Source organism: Castor canadensis, chromosome 18 (genome assembly GCF_047511655.1).
Source record: "Castor canadensis chromosome 18, mCasCan1.hap1v2, whole genome shotgun sequence".
Lineage (NCBI taxonomy): Eukaryota > Metazoa > Chordata > Mammalia > Rodentia > Castoridae > Castor > Castor canadensis.
In genome coordinates this window covers 47051882-47074885 of record NC_133403.1, presented here as the reverse complement: position 1 = coordinate 47074885, position 23004 = coordinate 47051882, and the positions used below count along the sequence as shown (strand labels likewise).

Sequence of the window (23004 nt, the reverse complement as noted above, 5' to 3'; positions counted from 1 at the left end):
AGTCAGCTGGATAGCAGAACTCGGGCTGGGAGCAGGAAGATCCCTGCTACTTATCTTTGGATATTGATTTTTGTTTCTTCAGTTTGTTTTCAGGTCTGCATTTTGTTCTGGGGGGTTGAAGTAGTGCAAAGTCCTAGGTGTCTAGGTGGAGTGCTGCTGAGAGAGGCTGTTTTCTCTGAGTCCTTTGTCTACAAGATGAAAGTGGCTGTTTTCTCTGAGTCCTTTGTCCACAAGATGAAAGTATGATGCGTGTGTGGTTTTGTGGGGTTTTTTTTCTCACAGTACTGGATTTTTCAACTCAGGGCCTACACCTTAATGCACTCTGCCACCCCTTTTTTGTAATTTTTTTTTTTGAGATAGGGTCTCACAAACTGTTTGCCCGGGGTGGCTTTGAACCACAATCCTCCTGATCTTTGCCTCCTGAATAGCTAAGATTACAGGTGTGAGCCGCTGGTGCCTGGCTTCACAATTCCTTTTGGAACATCTGCCCCACGTGGGGAAGTTGTAGGTTAATGGAAGGTCAAACCCAACATGTCATTTTGACTGGTTCCTAGATTCAGGGAATGGTTTGGGGACAGTTGCAAAAGCTTGAATGTATACTTTAATAATGGCATACCCATGTTGGAATTCCTGGTTGTAGTAGCAGTCTCATGGTAATGGAGGAGAATATCCTGGTTCCTAGACAGTGTGCATAAATGTCTGGAGGCTTTGGGATGTGACAGTTTTCAAGTAGACCTGCTAAGAGACAGACAGACACATGGAAGAGGAATGGAATAAAGGAGATGCAGCAAGATATTAAGAGTGCAGACAGTGTTACTCTCTGCTTAATACCATTCAGTGACTTTATGAGCTTTCTGGAGACAATCAAAGTCCTTAGATTGGTGTAAGTTCCTCTCCTGTGTACCGATGAATGCCCATACAGCCAGGCCTCCCCACCCTGGTGAGTGCTGTATTCTTTACAGCAAATGCCCCAGGCATCCTTCTCCACCTGGAAAATTCCATGCATTCTTGCAAGCTAGCATAGGTATCTCCTCTGTGAAATCTTGCTTGTTCCATTCAAGGAGAATCACCTAACTTCCTCTTGTGGCACCACTGTAATTACAACCTACCTCTATTATATCACTTACTGTACTGTATTGTTTCATTTTTTTGAAGTCTCCTTTACTAGAATGTGAGCTCCTTAAGGGCAGGAAAAGGAACTTTATTCATTTTGGCATCTCTATAGCATAACTTTTGGCATATGAACATTTAATAAATGTCCATTGAATAAAGAGATACTAAGGGAGTGTATGTTCTTCATTGTACTATTTTTTTTCCAAGTTCTCTACATATTTGAAATTTCTGAAAATATTGAAAACTTGGGCTGTTGACATTATAGACTGAAATGGGAAAACCTATGTGTTTCTCAGGCTTCTCTGTGTGGTTCCAGGTGTGGAAAAAGAAGCTCTCAGCAGCCGTGGAGGCAGGCGATGCTGCTGAGGTAAAGCGTTGTAGGAACATGGAAGTCCTGTATGACTCACTGCAGCTGGCTCACAAGTGCATCCTGAACTCGTTCTATGGCTATGTCATGCGCAAGGGGTAGGTGCTGCAGTAAATGTATGTGTAAGGAATGGGGAGGCTGTTGAGAGTCTTGCTGAGGCTAAACTCCTGAGCTATGTGTGGCAGTACACTGACCCCTCCAGAACTTAAAAACATACAGTTGTGACCACCACCCTGAACATTGTACATGCTTGGAACAACACACAGTCCTTTGCTATCTTCAGGGTGTCTGTTCTCCAATGCTGTGTGGTATCTGATGAGCAGCTGGAAATGCATTGGCTAAACTTTCCTGAGCCACACTGGGCACCCTGAAGTGGGGACAGAAAAGTGTTCTCAGGGCAAGTCCAACTCTTCTTAGTTCTGTCCTGCTTCAAGTATCTTTGACCACTTTTTATCGCCCCTCCCAAGGGATCCCTCCTCTGATTCCCTGTGGGGGAACCCTTGCATTTTCCCCACCCACCACAGGCTATGGTTATCCTTTCCAGGGCTCGTTGGTACTCTATGGAGATGGCTGGCATTGTTTGCTTCACTGGAGCCAACATCATCACCCAGGCGCGGGAGTTGATTGAACAGATTGGGTGAGTGTAGCCTGGGGCTCACTAAGTAGAGGCAGTGGAAGGCAGTCGTGGGAAGGAATAAAGGCAGGAAGATCTCACACTGGGAAGATGGAACTGGGTTTGACGTCATCGTGTTTGAGGAATTCAACACTTGGTTCTTGAGGACACTGGGCCATGGCCCTGTGTCTGTACAACCTTCTCCTCTTTTTCTCTGAAGGAGGCCCTTAGAACTGGATACAGATGGAATATGGTGTGTCCTGCCCAATAGCTTCCCAGAAAATTTTGTTATCAAGACAACCAATGCAAAAAAGCCCAAGGTGACCATCTCTTACCCTGGGGCCATGTTGAACATCATGGTCAAGGTGAGTTTGAGTCTCTTGTGAGGGGGTGCATCTCATCCCGATCATTAGCCTGGCTTTAGTGTGGACACTGGACTCTAGTGGGTGATGTCCCCGGCTCTTTCTGCTCTTCCTAATTTCCTTAACCATTCAGAGGTGGTTTTCCTACAGCCTAAGTGTTTGTGGATGGACTACTGAGTGAGTTCTTCAGCACAGCACCCACATTGTTCCTCCATTTACTTTTCATTTTTTGATAATTTTAAACTTACAGAAAAATCACAAAAATAGTACAGAGAATTTCTTTATACTCTCCAGCCTGTTTCTGCTAAGGTTAACATCTACACGAACTGCAGTACAATCATCAAAACTAAGAAATGCATGTTGGTGTACCCTGTAACTAAACCACTTCATTCGGATTCCCCAGTTTTCACTTTCCTCCCTGCTCTCCTTCCTCTGCCAGGAACCCACAGGGTGTCTCCTCCAGCCTGGGAAAGTACCTTAGTCTTTCCTGGTCAGAAAGTTTGTTGACTGCCCTGGATCTGGGGCTGTCTGTTGTTTTTTGGATTTTCTTGGAGGACCACTGTGGGAGTGATGCCCCACCATCGCATCCTCATTTGTAGGGATATTGGCTTTGTCACCAGGGGAAGGTGCTGTCCACATCTGCCAGGAATCCCTGGGGTGAGGTCCCATATATCTCTGTGCACATACTGTTCTTTACTTAGTAATAATACCCAAGGGGAGAGGATCAAGCTGCCTCTCCTGGTGGAATGAACATTAAAGAGCAGCTGAGCAAATGTTAGAGCCATCACGGTAATTAGCAAGTGTTATGGAGGAAATGTTTTGAGATGCTCTTTAAACTTTTGTGCACTGACTTTAGTAGTTATTGGTGGGTCTCAGCTGTATCACTGTCACCAAGGGTTTTCCTATGCTTGTTTATTCCGTGGCAGTTCACATTTCCCCTATTCCTTCTACTTATTGGAATTTTATTTATTCTTCTGCTTATTCATTGACTTACTTACAGCAGCATGAATTTGTGGACATTCATTATACCTGGGGTTATAACCCAAAATGATCCTCAAATGTTTATTCAGTTTGTTTGTTATTGGCCCCTGGGTTCTTCCACATTTGCCATGTGTTCTTGGGTCACCCTGTATCTGTTTTTTCACTTGTTTTTGGAGCAGTTTCTTGCTTCCTGGTACTACAAGACACTATAGACTCATCTTATGTTTTTCCTTTTCTGGCCCTAAGTGAAGCAGATCTCCAGGAAGCCCCTTTCCTCACCGAAACCCCGGGAACCCCCAGGGTGTTTTTTGTGCTGTGATTTTGCCTTTCTCAAGTTACATGCACATGGCAGCATAAAGGATGTGACCTGTATTTGGCAAAGTGCACTTGAGATTTAAAAGGTTGTTGCCTGTGTCACATCTTCCTTTCTGCTGCCAATTGTGTCTGTTATGTGGAAGAGCCCCAATTTGTTTGCCCATCTACACCCTGAGGTACATGAGGTAGTTTCCAGGCGTGAGGCCTTAGAAGTGAAGCTGCCCTTCTCATTTTTGGTTCTCAGGAAGGCTTCACCAATGACCAGTACCAGGAGCTGGCAGAACCTTCTTCACTCACCTATATCACCCGCTCAGAGAACAGCATCTTTTTTGAGGTTGATGGGCCCTACCTTGCTATGATCCTTCCAGCCTCCAAGGAAGAAGGCAAGAAGCTGAAGAAGAGGTAGGAATCTTAGGGCCTTTGTGCCTTGAGGTAGATTAGACTTAACAACCCAATTGGGAAAATGGACCTAGAGCCAGGATGGGAACAGACTCAGGTGGGGGTTTTTTGTTTGTTTCATGGACTCAATGGGACAGGGATGCACCAGCTCTCTCCACCACCTGACATATTCTGGTTCTGAAGGTGGCAGGCTCTTAAGTCATTTCTACTTTTTTTTTTAATTTTTATTTTATTGTTTTTACATTTACTTATATGTGTATGCATTACTTGGGCCATTTCCCCTCTGCCCCCCAATTCATTTCTACTTTTGAGAGCATCAACCCAAGGGTAGACTGCTGCTTGCTGTCTGAGAGGTGACAGGAGAGTCAGAAAGGGAAGGAGGAAGGCAGAGATGAGACAGAAAGCACCGTTTTATTGCAGTGTCTATCATTTTTTCCTAGATATGCTGTATTCAATGAAGATGGATCCCTGGCCGAGCTAAAGGGCTTCGAGGTCAAACGCCGTGGGGAGCTGCAGCTGATTAAAATCTTTCAGTCCTCAGTATTCGAGGCCTTCCTCAAGGGCAGCACACTAGAGGAGGTGTATGGCTCTGTGGCTAAGGTGGCTGACTATTGGCTGGATGTGCTGTACAGCAAGGTAAGGGCTCACATCCCTCCTCAGCTGGCTCTGAGGGACAAAGCATCCAGCAGGAAAGGGATCTGTGTTTCTTGGGCTTTTGGAAAGCCAGGTATAAGATGAACTTAGGCCAGTCTGATGAAACCCGACTTCCTTAGCACCAACACAGTAGGATCTCCTAGCTTCTGTGTCCAGTGATACCTCCAGAGGAGGTGTTTTTAAAATAGCACCATAATGAAAAGAATCATAAGAAAATTTACTAGTGATAATATCAACTTTGATTTTTTTAAAAGTCTTCATAGGCCCTATAAGTGTACACATAATTTTTTTAAAATAATTTGTCCTTAGTACTGCAAAAAAATTAAAACAAGTGCTGGCTTGTCTTTAATTCTGCTTCCTCAAAACATCGGACTGTTTTGTGCGGCTCTGTGTCTTTGTATGTTTTTGTGTGTCACAGACCACTTACCATTCCATCAGCTCCACACACCTCTGTCTACTGAGGTGGTATACTGTTGTCAACCAGCACATGGATTTCAGAGTTCCACTGTCATGACCAGTGTCATGTGAACTTCATGTCCTTTAGGACAGATATCACCAGTTCTTCCTGTCTTATGCACAGTGACTCCCCCTACTTCTGAAGTCTTGGTGCTTATTTCTCATACATATTTCTTGATGTTTTGTGCACAGCTTAATAAGTTAAAAGCTAATGTTTTGTGTGTATGTTGTTTTTGTTTTGCAAAGCTATTGATGGAACCCAGGGCCTTGTGCATGCTAAACAAATGCTGTACCACTGAACTACCTCCCCTAGCCCTTGGTTTATTTGAGACAGGGTCTCGCTATGTAGTCCCGGATGACCTCAGCCTCCTAAGTGCTGGGATTACAGGCATGTGCCAACACACCTGTGTGTGTGCCTCTTTTTTTAAGCATATGTTAAGTGTATAAAGGGGTTTTGTTGAGATATGTCCATATATGTCTATAAGGTACTTTAATTAAATTTGCCCTCTTTACTCTTTAATTACCCCCCCTTTTTAGTACAGTTATACTGTTTTCATACATACATATATGAACTTCAATCATAGGCACCCTCTTGCATCACTCCCCTTCTCATCTTGCTGGTTCCTCCCACGGAGTCCCCATGTGGCTGTGTCTTTTCTTTCGGGGGTAGAGGTGGAGACTGGGGTTTGAACTCAGGACTTCTCACTTGCAAAGCAGGTCCTCTACTTCTTGAGTCATACCTCCAGTCCATTTTGCTCTAGTTATTTTGTAGATGGGAGTTTTGAAAACTTTTTGCCCAGGCTGGCCTTAAACCACAGTCCTCCTGATCTCAACCTCCCAAGTAGCTAGGATTCCAGGCTTGAGCCACCAAAACTTGGTCTGTGTGCCTTTTTTAAGGTACTACTATAAAGAAATAAGAGCCTTTTGGAGGTACAAAGCCTGCCTTCGCCTTATCAGGGCAGAGATATGTACAGTACCAAAGTAGCATGGGTGAGCTCAGACTTGATCATCCTGGCATCTGCACTGTGTTTCACCCATCGCCTCTTTCTCTAGGCAGCTAACATGCCCGATTCTGAGCTGTTTGAGCTGATCTCAGAGAACCGCTCCATGTCTCGGAAGCTGGAAGATTACGGGGAGCAGAAGTCCACATCCATCAGCACAGCAAAGCGCCTAGCTGAGTTCCTGGGAGACCAGATGGTCAGGGATGCGGGACTGAGCTGCCGCTACATCATCTCCCGCAAGCCTGAGGGGTCCCCTGTCACTGAGAGGTAAGGCCTTCCTTAAAAAATTGGATGCTACAGGCCAGGCATGGTAGTGTACGTCTGTAATCCCAGTACTCAGTACTTGGGGGCTGCAGCTGGGGGATTGAGTTCCAAGTTGACCTGGAAAAGTTAGACTCTGTCTCAAAAAAAAAAAAATCCAGGCATGGTGGTATTCACCTATAATCAGAGCACTAAGGTCAACGTAGGCTATGTAGTTGTTTCAAAACTAAGCAAAACTAGTGTTTGAGTGCCTAAAGCTCGTGGCCCTTAAAGATTGGTAAACTCCCTGGAAGTCTTCCAGTGATCAGAGCCTGCAGTTTCTCTTCTCTGCTTCTTCACAACTTTCTGTTTTTCTTCAGCCTGGGTTCTCCCCTCTCTCTTATCTTCTCTGTTCTTCTGTACCTCATCTTTGCTGCCTCTACTCCGTGCTATTCTACCCTGGCCATTCTGGAACTCTTCAGTCACTCTGTCATTGCTATTGCTGTTGCTGCTGCTGCACCATTCTTTCTTCATGTTACCAGTTTGGCCCTTTCTTTCTTTCTTTCTTTCTTTTTGCAGTACTGGGGTTTGAATTCAGGGCCTCACACTTGCTGGTCAGGTGTTCTATCACTGAGCCACTCTACCAGCCCATTGTCCATTTCACTAATGCTAAAGATCAAAAGTAGGCAAGAAAGACTACTGAAGGGAAGCCTTTTATTGGGCCTAGTATTGCAACACCAGGGGGCAGCACAGGAGGGCATCTCTCAGAAAGTGACCTGAAAGGGAGTATGGAAAATGAAGGACTGTGTTGGAACCAGTCATTTTGCTGAACACCAAGGGAGTGTTTGCCCTCTGGCCTTAGTGAGAATGGCCTCAGGATCATCTAGAGTTCACTGAGGCTGTGATGGCAAAAAGGTCCAGTGCAAGCTGTTTGAAACAATTGTGGTTGGGACTGTGCCTTCTGGAGCCTGAGTTGTGCTTCAGTACAACTCTAAGCTATCTCAGCTTAGTGGGGAACTTAGCCAATGGTAGCGGCAAAGCAGTCTATGGTCCCATCAGAAGTCTATGTAGAGCCAATGTGGCCTCTACAATGTCTCCATGATACTTCCTAACATGACCTTGATCCTCTTGTGGAGAGGTGTGTCTTCTGCCTTTGCCTGGAGAGTGGGTGGCTTGTGACCAATGGAACTTGGTAGAAGAGACTTCCAAACTCCAGTCACCAGAGGCAGAAGGGTTGTGCACTTGCCCTTTTGCTGCTTGGGGTGGCATGATGGATGCTGAGAGGGCATGTACCAGCTACCACCCTGCAAGGAGGTCAACTACACAAGTAACCCAGATTATAGACTCATAAGCAGAATGTGGTTATTATCCTAGTCCACTAAGTGTTGGGTGGTTTGTTATACCTAGAGAGGCCTATGGGGAAAAACAAGTATTTCTGTAAAGAAAAATTCCCAATCATAACAAAAGGAGAAGAAATTTGGTATAAAGCTAAAACATTCATATACAGAGGAGAGTTCCAACTTATCAATGAGGAAACCCAGAGAAAAGAGTGAGCCTCAGCTATGAATGACCAATTCACAAATTATGTATTGTGGCTGATAGACTAGTAGACTTCCAGAAATCATGGAATCATAGTCTTAAACAGCGTCTGTCAGGTTGGAAATAGAGTGCCACTAATAGTGGTGAACAGGTGGACTGGCACTCACCATGAGGCCGAGAGCGTGACTACCACTATCCCTTGGAGGGGAGCCTGACAGTATGGGAGGGAGTAGAGGGTGCACAGTGGGCACCACCTAGCTCTTCTGACCACACGCCTCGCAAGGCCTCACATGATCATTGCATCGTGTTCGGTGTCAGATTTAAGAATAGTATGGATGTCCATCAACCAGGAATGGGTAAATGTCCAGAAATAGATGTGGTTCAGGCATTGAAACACTATATAGGAGGTCAGAGGACTGAGCTGCAGCACAAGCAACCACACAAGAGCCTGAGATAACATTGAGCCAAGAACCCCAACTATGCAAAACCTAAAAAATGTGGGTGCTGCCCCTTCTTTATGGGTACATCTAAATGGGGCAGCACAGTGATATTCATGGGACCAATAAACACCAGCACAAGGAGTGTGTTGACTCTGTGTGAGAAGGAGCCAAGTTAGGGCTGTGCACAGCTGGCCCATTACCCATCTTCATTATCTCACAGATGAGGTGACAGTGGCAGAGCACTGCAGCTTGGCAGTAAAGTAGCTGCATGGGCATTTGTTGTGTTCCAAGTTTGTTTATGTTTGTAATAACTTGCCAGTTTCTTCACTGGTGGCATGAAAACTGCCATTCTTTCTAGAAAGCATCTTAACTCTTGTGTGTTTTGCCCATTGAGCAATGTTTTAGAAATGTCTACTTGTACACATGTAAGTACATATGTACTTTATGTACATAAAGACATTTGTAAACAGCTTTGTGGAGGAGGCTATGCACTAAAAACAGACAGAGTGGCAGCAGAGAAAGGATCGTCTTTTAATTCTGCCTTTTTTTTTTAATTTTTAAATTTTGGTGGGGGGAGTTATTGGGGTTTGAACTTGGCCTTACACTAGACAGGTACTCTATCATTTGAGCCACTCCACCAGCCCTAGGACTCATCCTTTAATATGAAGGAATACTACTTAGTCATTTAATGTTGTAACCATCATCTATAGGATATAGTTTGTACAAAGTAATAGTTTTTAAAGTATAGCTTACAAAATAGGTTATAAATCCTAATTTATATGTATATTTGATTGATATGAATTATAATGGGATTTCAGGTGATTTTCATTGTTCATGATTCAGTTTGATTTTTCCTCACCCAGGGCTATCCCACTTGCCATTTTCCAAGCAGAGCCCACAGTGAGGAAGCACTTTCTTCGGAAATGGCTAAAGAGCTCGTCCCTTCAAGATTTTGATATACGGACAGTGAGTGCGAATTGTTTTTGTGCTATTAAAAGTTTAGGAAAGAAAGTAGAGCAGAATGTACCTGACTTGGGTCATCTGTCTTGTCTGGAACTTCACTCCTAACTTCCTCCTTTCTGAATATGTAGTAGGTGGGGAAACAGAACACTCTGGTGCACTGGGAGGATGATGTTGGGGAGCCCTTGAGCTACTCTCTTGAATGGAATAAGGCTGAAGTACTGGCTCAACCACTCACTAGCTCATGGTCCTGGGGGCTCCTTAAATTCTGCCAGGTTTCTCCTCTGAAATGGGCACGTTGTATCATGAAATTGGACACAAGCATTTAGCAGTGTTCAACAAGGAGTAAAACTTAGTGAAGAGTCGTTCCATTGCTTCTCGTGTTTTCTGCATGTACAGATTCTGGATTGGGACTACTACATCGAACGACTAGGGAGCGCCATCCAGAAGATCATCACTATTCCTGCTGCTCTGCAACAGGTGAGCATGAGAGCAAGTGAATGTGGCAAGCTGGTGAAGACCAGCAGCATCCAACAGTGGTCTCTCCCTGATCTGTGCCATCCTCCTGCAGGTAAGGAACCCAGTGCCACGTGTCAAACACCCAGATTGGCTACACAGGAAATTGCTGGAGAAGAATGATGTCTACAAGCAGAAGAAGATCAGTGAGCTATTTGTCCTTGAAGGCAAGCGACAGGTAATGGGCTGGGCCCAGGACTGATAGAGTACTGAGGTCCAGAGCTGCTGTCCAAAATTTTGTGATACTGCCTGTACACCTCTAAAGTGTTTTTTTTTTTTTTTTTCTCCTAAAAATGTACCTCACAGGATGGTGGAGTAGCTCAAGTGGTAGAGCACCTGCCTAGCAAGCATAAGGCCCTGAGTTCAAATCCAGTACCACCCAAAAAAAAAAAAAAAACACATTTAAAACATATACCTCAGTACTTTACTCTTCAGTGCTCTCAAGTGTTGCTCTGTGTAACAGGAAACAGATTGTGAGTCATCAGGGGAAGGTGAAGAACTATCTTATACTTTGGGGCAGGTGAATTAGATTCAGTGATCTAACTGGATCACTGGGCCTTGAGCCCTCAGTTTTCATTTTTTTTTTTTTTGGTGGTAGTGGGGTTTGAACTCAGGGCTTCACAGCCTTGGTTTCCTTAACCTGAATTAAAATCTTTCCTGTAGAAATGCTTGGGCCCACTGGTGATTATGCAGTGAAAGATACAGCTAAAATCAAAAGAGAAAACAAAAATTTCAAATTTCCAAAAATTGAAAGTGAACTGTAAGCTAGAGCAGTATATAGAGGCTTAGCATGATTTTTAAAACAAAACAAATAAACCCAAATTCTCGGATAGCGTCTCGTATCTTATTTATAAGAGCTATACCTAATAGATAAGGTCATAGAAAAAGTAAAAGGTAAGTGTTAACCAACGAAAGATTATTTAGGACTGAGGTGTAAATCAGTGAGGCTCTCTCTTCCACACTCAGCAGTGCAAAAATAGAAAAGAAATCTGATGTAACTGTATTAATGCCAGACAAAACCATCTTTAAGCCAAAACAATGTTAGCAGGCATAAGGACAACTGTTGAATAATACTGGAAGTCTCAATTCACCAGGAATACATAAGTCTAACAGTGTAGCCTCAAATTCAATAATGTAAAATTTTACCTAATTACAAGAAAAATTGACATTGAATCAATTTGGGAAATTTTATCATAAACACTCAACTAGTAGATTAAGCAGACTGAAAGTTAGTAAAAAATATATAAGGTTTGAATGGCATGCTTAACTAGACTTAGTAATTACTTAGATTTAGTGAACAAGCAAAATTTTATATCAATGGTTAGAAAATACACAGTGTTTTCAAGAATATATAGAGTAGTGATCATCTATATACATCTGTATACATGTATATACATATACATATATATATGCACATATACCACAGAGTAAGTTGCAACAGATTCCAAATAATTTACATGCAGACTGTGTTTGAAAATTGAAAACCAAACAAAACATTTATAAGTAATTCATGGATCAAAGCAATCATAAAGTAAATTAGACAATGCTTAGAATTGAATGGCAGTACAAACACTATCAAGAGGCTGGGCACAGTGGCTCACACCTGCAATCCCAGCTACTCAGGAGGCAGAGATCAGGAGGATCAAAGTTCAAGGCAAGTCCAGGCAAAAAGTTAGCAAGACCTCCAGTCCAACAAAAAAGCTGACACATGCCCGTCTGTCATCCCAGCTATGCAGGAGGTGTTAGTGGGAGGGTTGCAGTCCAGACTGACCCAGGCAAAAAAAGAGAAACCCTACCTGAAAAATAACTAAAGCAGAAAGGTCTAGGGGCATGACTCAACTGGTAGAGCACTTACCTAGCAGGTGCAAGGTCATGATTTCAAACTCCAGTACCACCAAAAAAAAAAAGTACTTGTGTGAACGTTCACATGTATAATACATATATTAGAGCAGTAACTGAAAGTTTCATCTGAAGTCATCAGGGAACAACTTAACAGAGGAAGTGGAAGCAGGCTATAAAGACAAGTGCAGAGATGAGTGACATGAGCATAAAACCAAAGCCTTCGCAGGTATGGTTGTACACGTCTATAATCCTGACCCTGTGAAGACTGAGGCAGGAGGATCAAAAGTCCTGTGCCAGTCTAGGCTACAAAGTGAGACCCTGACTCCAAAAAAAAACGATTCTCTGTGAAAAGACTTAAATAGGAGTGTCTTTTTAAAAATAGGTTCTTTTGTTTTTATGTTAATGTAAAAGGACATAATTACAGATGCAGTTCTGCTTTTAAAAAGTGAAAGAATTCCCTCACTTATCACTTAGAAAACTTTGAGGGGAACCAATGTAAGAAATGAAAGACCCCAACAGAACATTAATTACTAAAGGATACATTGACTCATATCTGAAAAGAAACAGACACCAAACCCACATGGTTTCTCAGAGGAATTTTACCAGGGAGTTTGCACAGCAGCAGACCTCCACTTCACACTGTAGTGAGGGACTAGAAATGTGTACCGGGAGCACAGCTTCTTTGCAAGACATTTGGAGGTCCTCACCAGCATAAACATAAAGAATTAACATTAAGGACTGAGAGGAACACATGGAACTCATTGTTTGCAGATAATGTGATTTGTCTAAACAAAATGAAAGCCAGATAATGTTTTGACATTTTATGAAACAAAAATAAGACATTTCAGCAACACAGATACAAATTAATATATAAAAATTTATAAAACCAGGCACGGTAGCTCATGTCTGTAATCCCAACACCTGGGAGCCTGAGGAAGGAGGTTCACAAGTTTGAGGCCTGCCTGGGCTACTTAGCAAGACTCTGCTTTAATGACAACACCTTTTCCACTACAAATAATTTAAAAGTATACTAAGGGAAAAATCCATAATAACAAAATATGTGTAAGACTTTTGTGTAAAAAATTCTACAGCTTTATTGAAGACATAAAAAATCACCTAAGTACCATCTTCTTGGATAGAAGGACTCAGTATTAAAATATTATAGTTTTTTGTAAATTAATAAAATTCTGTGTATTTTTTTTTTTGTGGGAATGAAGTTTGAACTCAGGGCTTCACACTTGCAAAGCAGGCACTATGTCACTTGAGCTGCATCTCTAGTACATTTTGCTCTCATGTAATTCTTATTAAAACATCTGCAATGAGTCTTTTGGCTAGAACTTGACATCCTAATTCCAAAATCTGTAAGAGTAAGGGTCAGAATAACCAGTGCAATTTTAAAGGGATGCTGATCTTAATGGGGCATCTGCTATATCTTCACAAGTTTAAAGAATAGAGCTAACCAAGTGCCTTGGTATATCACAGACACGCCACACCAGGCTCCTAGGGAGAAAAAGGAGTGCCAGCTCAATAAATGGTGCTGGGGAACATGACTTCATATTTTAAGAAGTAAGCTGCCACTGGCAGAGTGGCTCAAGTGGTAGAGCGCCTGGCTAGCAAGTGTGAGGACCTGAGTTCAAGCTACAGTGCCACCAAAAAAAAAAGTAAGATGCCATCTCATCAAGTAGGAAGACAAATTCCAAACTCAATACATGCTGCATGAACGTGAATTTCCCGGGAAAAGGGAAAAGAAATGTCTTCCTCCAAATTGGGACTGTGCCAACAGCCCAAAGTCAAATCCAATTTGTAGAGTGAGTGAGCTTTACTCAGGGTTACTTACAGGGCACACAGCGACTTGAATAGATGCTCCACCAAAGTCCCGGTACCCCTTGATACGTTTTTCTTTTATCTATAAGCAACAAGTTGGGGAGAGTGGTGGGGAGTGGTGCTTAACTATCTCTAGGAAGGCAGTTGTTTATTGTAATGGTGCCCCTGTTCCCAGGTGAAGATGTTAACCACCTCAGCATCAGTTACCCCAGAGATCTGATGTATAGTTTTGTTTATATTCTTGCCTCCACTGTGGGCCAGTATCTCAGTGTCTCCTGGTTGGCTCCTGCCCCAGAATGCTGATGGGCATGTCAAACCTAGAGGGATAATTTCCCCTCAATAAGGATCTCAATTGAAGAAGAAAACTAAACCTTTCTTACACAAGAGACTGTCTTTATTGTGCTGGGGTAGAAGGGCTTCCTAAAGCACACATAAGAAATACATCATAAAGGGAAAGATTGATTAATTAATTTAAATTTAAATCTGTAATCTGAAACAAGAATGGCAGGGAAGATGATAATTATTGGAGCTTGTAGCTGGGTGATGAGAATGTGGGAGTTGTCTGGGGTATAGGTTACTGGTAAGACATTTGCCACATATGCTTAAAAATTGTCATGATAGAAAGTAAACAAAAGCTGGGCCCTGGTGGCTCACACCTATAATCCTATCTACTCTAAAGACAGAGATCAGAAGGATCACAGTTGGAAGCCATCCCAGGCAAATAGTTCATCAGAACTATTTCCGGGGTCTCTCCTGTAGTGGTGGCAGGACTCCGTCTCACTGGCAGTCATCTAGAGGCTGTCCCTGTGCTCAGCACCCCATGAGGCACTCAGAAAAGTTCATGGCATGCCAGGCAGCACCTTCAGAACCAGCCTTGGATAGTGTCAGCAAGCAGAAATGTTAACTGATTTCAGAAAGTCCACCACTTTGTGTAATCTGTTCACTAAAGGCAAGTCACTACATCCTACCACGCTTTAGGGAGTCACACAGGGCCTGAGCGCCAAGGAGTGGAATCATTGGGCCACTGCAGAGCTGCCTGACAGGTGTTAGAAAATGCTGGGCTTCACTATTACTTGGGTGAATGCAGCATGAAATGTTTAAGTAGCAGTCACACTGCTACTTAATTTATGATGTCCAGTGTGGGAATGCGGAAATGGAGCCCATCACTATTGAGAGGTGAAGATGGCCCTGGCTGTGGCTCAGACAGCATGTATAGAGATAGGCATTGATCACAGTTTTGAAAAAGTGAGAATTAACCATCCTTTAACTGGAAAGTAATGGATAGTAAGCTGGTTTATTTGTATGATGGAATATTATATGACAGTTGAAATGAAATACCATGCTACTGTGTGTCAGCAGGTGTCTGTCTCAGAGATTCATGGCCTAGTTATATAAGCTACAGTAGGATGTGTACCAGAGGTTACTGTTTATCTAATGGTATGCAGAGCTGTTTATAGTGATATAGTAAAAGAATAACAATGTGGAGAAAGAAGCTGCTTCTGAGAACAGTGTGGAGAGAGACAGGGAGAAGAGGGCTTTAGCTGTTTGCTATATTTTACTTCTTATAAAAAGGAGCATTCTATAGTAATCATGGCAAGTGCAGACATTTACTTGTTGATGGTACTTGAGTGGCTGTATTCTGAACTTTTCTGTTTGACCCTTTCATTATTAGAAGTTAGTCTGTAAGTTAACATCTCATTACAGGTGATTTGCTGTGTTAAATTTCTAGAGGTAGAATTTATAGGGATGAGATCCTGAATCATAAGGCTTGCTTGGGTCCTTCTAGATTGTGATGGCCCAGGCCCCAGAAGGCAGCCTGAAGTCAGGTGCTCCCGACATGGAGGACTTCGGTCTCACAAAGCTATCCCACTCAGCAGTCCCAGTTGCTACTAAGAGGAAGCGGGTCCTTTGGGAGAGCCAAGAGGAATCTCAAGATCTTGAGCTGACTGTGCCCTGGCAAGAGATCTTAGGCCAGCCTCCTGCCCTCGGAACCACCCAGGTGAGAAGTGGGAGAGGTCAGAGGGACCATAAGGAAGGTTGCCGTGGCATTACTGTGCTCTCTCTCTCCCAAGGGTCTGCTGCATCAGCAGGGACCCCAAGGCAAGCAAGTCCTGGCCCTGGGGAAGTTGATTATGAAAATTCTTGGTCATCATAGAGCACCTAGAGGCTGTTGGGGTTTAGGAAGTGGGCTCTCGGAGAGGGGTGTTCTTGTTCATCCACATACCACTGGTTGTGTTACCATCTGTCCCAGGAAGAGTGGCTAGTCTGGCTCCGGTTCCACAAGAAGAAGTGGCAGCTGCAGGCCCGACAGCGTCTGGCCCGCAGGAAGAGGCAACGTCTGCAGTTGACAGAGGGTGTGTCAAGGCACGGGGCCATCCGAGAGGGGCCTGCCACAGGGCTGGGGAGCTTCTTGCGCAGAACTGCCCGCAGCATTCTGGACCTTCCATGGCAAATTGTGCAGGTGTGGACTTTGGTCCTAGAGGGCAGGACTTTCTGAGGGCACAGGGAGGGAGTGTCCAGCTGGCCCTGGGATGGAGGATAAAACAGGCCTTTGGCTTCTTGCTCATCACAGGGATCCTGAGCACCTGTGGTGGAGTTGGGGCTGGAGGCCATCTGGGAAGTGGCCTGTTTACAGTGTGATGAGCTGTGTGTTCTGCATTTCTTCTCAGATCAGTGAGACCAGCCAGGCCGGCCTGTTCAGACTATGGGCTGTCATCGGTAGCGACTTGCACTGCATCAAGCTGAGCATCCCCCGAGTGTTCTACGTGAACCAGCGGGTGGCCAAAGTGGAGGAGGGGCCTTCATACCGCAAGGTAGGAAGATTGCTGGTGTTGCTGGTCACCTTGTCTACGCAATGGGAAGCCATATAAAGAGTTGGTCAGACTGTATGCTTCGCAAACACAGGACTCAGTGAGTTGTGTGGCCTCATCTCCTCCCAAGTACCTTAGTAGAACCTTGTAAGAATTGCTTAAAACAGTGTCTGTGAGCACTGAGCACAGCCAGGGCTACAATGAGTGCCCAGGGACAGGGCTGCTAGTGTCACTGTCCTGATGAGCTGGGCACACCGTCCTCATCTGTGATGTCTGTGGAGCAGGGGGTGGATCAGGCGGACATTTTTGTTAGAGGTTTCAAACTGTTTGCATAGGCACTATTGTTAATAGCTTTGTTGGGATGTAAATTTACATACTGTACAATCCGTCTACTTAAAGGGTACAATTTAATGGCTTTAGTGAAGTCACAGACTAGAGCCACAGTTGATTTTAAGACATTTTCATCATCCACAAAAAAAGCTTCATACCCCTCAGCTACCACTGTCCTTCCCTGACAAATTGTGCAACCAGTAACCCACTTTTCTATCTGAGATGTGCCTATTCTGGACATTTCATAAGAATGGAGCCATACAGTTAGGTGATCCTTTTTGCTAAGATTCTTCACTTTAGCAGAATGTTTTTGAGAAAGGCTTTTCTGTGGTATCTCAGTCCACACTCCCCAGTTAACTGAGCGTGTTAACTCAAATTTAGCCCAAAGCTGGTTTATGAGGCTGTGCTGTGTGCATTTCTCTGCTGGATGCTGTCAACTGCATAGCAAGCAACACCTGAGTGAGGTGCATACTTGTAGTTATAGAATGAGTCTTTCTGGAGATAGCAAAGCTGTATTCAGCTAGGAGATTCTACATAGTGTGCATTAGAAAGTGGGCAGGCACATGACTAAGGAGATCCCATAACTTCCTTTAGGGCAGCATGCATGGTCGTGTAGAATGTCCTCACTGTAGGACCTCTTTTCCTTTGTGATTATCTCCTTCCCTTTGGAGAGGAACATAGGTACTGTAAACACCCTGTCCTCAGCATCTCACCAAATGCCATTGGCAGCCATGACGATTCTTACTGACCAGTGGTCTTATGGGCTGCAGGATGCATGTTCTCTAATCCTGCCCTCCTTCTATGTAAGAAGAACTTTGTGCACATCTATTAGAAGTAAATTATGTTTTCGGATTGTTTTGGTTTTTGCTGTGCTTGGGATTGAACCCAGGGCCCCTTGCATGCTAGGTAGATACTCTACCACTAAGCTACACCCCCAGAAGTGAACTGTACTTTCTTCCTTAAATACTTACTATTAAACTTCCAAGGTAAGATCTGGCTAAATGATTTTCTTCCTTTTACTTTTTGTCTTTTTAAAGTATTACTGTGGACTTGGGAATATGTTTTAAAATCAATTATACAAAAATTTCCCTGACGTACATTAAGTATATGAGATTTTATTTACAGTTGAGTGCAGGTTTTAAATGCACAGTTGTATTAGTTTCGACAAGTACACCTGCTATATCCCCCTCACCACTACCTAGGTACAGACATTCCTACCTCCTCAGAGCTCACTCACTTGCCTGCTCCTCTGTTCAACCAGTCTGAGGCCTGCACTTCTATAGCTTTAGATGCGTTTGACCCTGCTAGAGCTTCATATCAATGAGTCATTCTATAGACTCTGGGCAGTCGTTACCTTTCTGAACTCACGTTATTCAATATTAGACTAGCAGGGTTCCTCCAGGTGGCTCTGGACCCTTTGTGATGTGTCTCTAGCAGTCTTTGAGCACTCCCTTTCATTCTGGTCACTGAGGCATCCCTGACTCTCCTCATACCTTCCTTGTATAGACATGAACTTGCCATTCTTCCAAGGATCCCCATTTGTATCCGTTACCTCTGGTGTTGTCATCCAGATCCCTTCAGTAGACAGAGCTCTGAAACATGTATGTAAATAATAAATGCAGTCACACTGATCATTTGGAAGCACCATGACAATTTTTTCTTAGTTTCTTTGATTTTTTTTTTAATACCAGTTTCATTTTATTGAAAAAAAAAATCTGGTTATCTTAATTATTAACATATTTACATATCTACTTTCTGCTGCACTATATCTATATATCTAAAAGTTTTGAAATGACAATACCAGTCAATATTGCTAAAAACAATAGAACTGCTAAGTTAATTTGACTTTCTCTCTCTCTTTTTTTTTTTTTTTTTTTTTTTTTTTTGGTGGGACCTGGGTTTGAACTCAGGGTTTTGCACTTGCAGAGCAGATGTTGTATCATTTGAGTCATACCTCTAGTCCATTTTGCACTGGTTATTTTGGAAATGGGATGTCTCAAACTATTTGCCCAGACTGATACTCCCAATCTCAGCCTCCCAAGTAGCTAGGATTACAGGTGTGAGCCCTCCAGGCCTGACTTCTTCTTCTCTTGGAATATATCCTTCTAAGAATGCACAGTGAGAGTTCTCTCTGGGTATTTATGGTATTATATTAACAAATTACTAATCTGTTTACCTGTTTCTGTTGTTAATTTTAGGGGGAGTTTTACTTTTTCCATTTTGATTTGATTTAATTTTGACTATAAATTAACACTTTGTAATAAATGAAATAGATGTAGACGTCGCCAGGCTTAATCCTGCTTCACTACCATATACCTATTATTGGCAGCTATTTTTTTTTAGTTTCTGGTTTATCCTCCTAGTTTCTTCTGGAAAAATAAGCAAATCAATATAGCTATCGCCTTTCTTAAATGTAAGTGCTGCATTGTATACACCTTGCCTTTTGTCTTTCTTGACTTAGTGGTATTGTACAAACCATCCCAATCAGTACTGGGACTTTCTGTTTGTAGGGTTTCATGTGGTCCAGCTTCTGCTGCTGCTCACCTGCTGGTGAACAGTTGACTATTTCCAGTTAAAGCCACCATGGGTGGCCTTGGCCATGTGTTGTTCATATTAGCTGATATGTATCAGAGAATATGTCAAAAAATCTTTTTCTTAAACTACATATGCACTGTGTGCATACAAAGCCCTTGCTGGCAATGTCAAGATTCATGCAGAATGTTTGAACGTCCCTTTTCTTCGTTCCCATCCCTGCCTCTCCCTTTTTCCAGTTAGTTACTGAGAAAGTAACTACCAGCAGTTTTGTATTCAGTATTCCAGGCTTTCTTTTGTTTATTTCATCTTTTTGATGAAATTTGTAAGTGATGGTGGGTTCATAGATGCAGAACATAGATTCAAGATGCAGAACAGTTCCATCACCGCAAACACTCATGCTCTGTCTTCTCTTTGCCTCCATCCTTGGAGTCTGTCCTCCGGCCCTATAAATTGCCTTTGTAGAATGCCCTGTTAATGGGATCATATAGTACCCAGCCTTTTGAGTCTGAGTTCTTTCACGTAGTATAACCTTTTGGGATTCATCCAGAGGGGAAGACAGGGAACTCATTGCTAATCGGTCCTCCTGCAACCTCTGATTTCCACTGGCCACCTCTTCTTTTCTGATCCCTCACTGCTGCTCCATGCATTTAGTGGAAGAAAGAGTAGAGGGTGACTACTTGGTTGTAAAAAGCTTTTTCTCTGTTTTTCAGGTTGGATAATTTCTATTGTTTTGTCTTCAAGTTTTCTGACCATTTTCTGTTATCCTTCTTGTACTATTGAACTTATCCAGAGAACTTTTTAATTCAGATGCTGTGGTGATTTGTTGTTTTCTGAGACAGGCCTGCAGTGGCCTCAAACTCTTAATCCTGCTGCCTCAGCCTCCCGCTGCCTCCTGGGTTATGCACCTCCTGGGATTATAAACCTGTGCCACCACACCTGGCTCAGATGCTGTTTTTTTCAGTAATGGTTTCCATTTCTCTACCGAGAACTTCTGTGTTCCCATTCATTTCAGGTGTGGCTATTTAGCACATGGTGGAGCTCAGCTACAACTGCTGTAAAGTCTTTGCTAATCCCAACATCTGGATCATCCCAGGATTGACACCTGCTGGCTCTCTTCCTTAAGAATTATTCATATTTCCCCAGTTGTTGTTAAGTCAGGAAACTTTATTGCATCCTAGGCATTTTACATCTAATGTTGTGAGACATTAGATATTAAAAAAAAATCCTTACAAGAATGTTGAGGCAACCAACCCAGTTACTTTTAGACCCTAAATCCTGTCTTGTCTGCTTTGTGCAAAGCTTCCAATTTCAGCTCAGCTCCCAAAGCTCTTGCCAAGTTGCTGTGGGCCTGCCTGTGCACATGCAGCTTGAAGTGAGTCTGGGACTCATGTCGGTCCCTGCACAAGATCCGTGAACTGTCTATCCAGCTCTCCTCTCGAGGCCTCCCCCAGTAGCTATCTTATAGTCCTCTGACCAAGAAAACATGGCTTCTTTCCAAGTCTTTGCTGCCTGCACCCTCTGGTTAAACCTACGAGCTCTCAGAGGAAAATAAACTGGGAGCCCCTCTCCCAAACTAATGCTGATGCCCCAGTGTGAGAGCACTCAGATACTTTTCAGAAACCTCGTGTTAATGTCCAGATCTTTTAGCTGTAATCATTGGGAAGGGTGCACTGACCTCCATGGGCACTGGAAGTCCTAGGACTCTGTCGATGGTGCACCATGTAGACCATGATTAGCTCATCACCACGTTGTTACCAGGTGAATCGGGCTCTTCCTCGTTCCAACATGGTCTACAACCTCTATGAATATTCAGTACCAGAAGACATGTACCAAGAACATATCAATGAGATCAACACTGAACTCTCGGCACCAGACATCGAGGGCGTGTATGAAACCCAGGTAACTGTCTTCTCAGTCACTTGCTGACCCAGATGACAGAAAAGAGAGGCCCACATGGGCACAGGGGATATGGACTCTGCCCCTACAGAAAGGCGGGTCTTAAGGGCAGCCTATGGGTGGTGGGCTGTGCTCAGGGATGCAGCCACAGGGTAAACCAAAAGTCAGCCCTCACCCACCTGTCTGCCCAATCTTTAGGTCCCATTGTTGTTTCGTGCTCTTGTGCAACTTGGCTGTGTGTGTGTAGTCAACAAACAGCTGGTGAGACACCTTTCAGGTTGGGAAGCTGAAACCTTTGCTCTTGAGCACCTGGAGATGCGTTCACTGGCCCAATTCAGCTACCTGGAACCAGGTATGGCCTGACTAGCCACTCTGTCTCTCATCCTGTTTCCCAAGCATCTCAGGTGATAGGCTTGCTTCTTTCTGCAGGGAGTATACGCCACATCTACCTATACCACCACTCGCAGGGCCACAAGGCTCTCTTTGGAATCTTCATCCCCTCGCAGCACAAAGCATCTGTGTTTGTGTTGGACACCGTGAGTCCCTGGGCATAGGGGGTGTGAGACTTCATGGGTTGTCAGGATCTGGGGAGAGAGAACACTCCTCCCGTGATTGAAGTAGGAGGTAGGAGTGGAGGGGCAGGCCCTCCCTGCTTCATCCTGTACAGTCGGGCTAACACAGCCAGCGTTTGCCTAGGTATGCAGCAACCAGATGCCCAACCTCAGTACCCTGTACTCGGCAGAGCATAGCCTGCTGCTGGAGAAGGTGGGCCCCGAGCTCCTGCCTCCCCCTAAACACACCTTTGAAGTTCGGGCTGAAACCAACCTGAAGACCATCTGCAGAGCCATCCAGCGCTTCCTGCTTGCCTACAAGGTGAAAGAGGTTGGGGTCCCACTGTGGGAGCCCCTCTATGAGGCTTTGCCCAACAGACCCTTTCTGCCTTCTGCCAAATCTAGGAGGAGCGCCGGGGGCCCACGCTCATCGCTGTCCAGTCCAGCTGGGATCTGCGGAAGCTGGTCAGTGAGATTCCTGTCTTGGAGGAGTTCCCACTGGTGCCTGTCCGAGTGGCTGACAAGATCAGCTATGGTGTCCTGGACTGGCAGCGCCATGGAGCCCGCCGTATGATCCAACGTTACCTTAACCTGGACACTTGCCTGTCACAAGCCTTTGAGATGAGCAGGTGAGCCTGAGGGCTCGGTGCCTGGATGGTCAGCCTTTCTCAGGACTAACCCTGTGCCCCTGTGCAGGTACTTCCACATTCCCATCGGCAATCTGCCAGAAGACATCTCCACCTTTGGCTCTGACCTCTTCTTTGCACGCCACCTCCAGCGCCACAACCACCTGCTCTGGCTTTCCCCTACTGCCCGTCCCGACCTGGGTGGGAAAGAGGCTGACGACAACCGCCTCATCATGGAGTTTGATGACCGAGCCACTGTGGAGATCAACAATTCTGGCTGTTACTCCACTGGTAAGTGGAGGGGGGCCAGGGTGAGATGGCACTTCTGCCATTTAGTGACACTTTCTTAGTGACTGAGATTCAGTACTCAACCATGTTGTTCAAAAGCTGAAGCTATAGGATGATGTCCCAGAGCCAAAGGGCAGGAAGCTGAGTGACCTGGCAGACTTGAGGGACAAGAACCAGCAGGCCAGATGCTGGTCAGAGGACACACGTTGTGCCTGACCTTGCTGAGACTATACTGGGAGTAGTATCATGGCAGAAAAGGGCGTTGGTGGTTCATCCCTGAGAGGCAGATGGAGTCAGATCCACATGACAGACCCATCACTCGAGAGAAAAGTGGGCACTCATGCAG

The 23004-nt window shown here is 44.2% G+C and overlaps 1 protein-coding gene across 2 annotated transcripts in view; it reads left to right on the top strand.

The window, feature by feature from the left end:
* Pole (DNA polymerase epsilon, catalytic subunit) overlaps positions 1-23004 on the top strand; it is a 50248-nt gene that overhangs the window by 14565 nt on the left and 12679 nt on the right. For both annotated transcript variants that reach the window (XM_074061323.1, XM_020163505.2), the window contains exons 21-38: positions 1430-1578; positions 2025-2117; positions 2314-2458; positions 3996-4153; positions 4591-4786; positions 6314-6528; positions 9344-9446; positions 9840-9920; positions 10012-10134; positions 15409-15621; positions 15874-16083; positions 16292-16435; positions 21056-21196; positions 21392-21545; positions 21623-21729; positions 21890-22066; positions 22150-22373; positions 22441-22661. In XM_074061323.1, the coding sequence (XP_073917424.1) occupies positions 1430-1578; positions 2025-2117; positions 2314-2458; positions 3996-4153; positions 4591-4786; positions 6314-6528; positions 9344-9446; positions 9840-9920; positions 10012-10134; positions 15409-15621; positions 15874-16083; positions 16292-16435; positions 21056-21196; positions 21392-21545; positions 21623-21729; positions 21890-22066; positions 22150-22373; positions 22441-22661 (2854 nt within the window). The remainder of the gene's footprint in view (positions 1-1429; positions 1579-2024; positions 2118-2313; positions 2459-3995; positions 4154-4590; positions 4787-6313; positions 6529-9343; positions 9447-9839; positions 9921-10011; positions 10135-15408; positions 15622-15873; positions 16084-16291; positions 16436-21055; positions 21197-21391; positions 21546-21622; positions 21730-21889; positions 22067-22149; positions 22374-22440; positions 22662-23004) is intronic.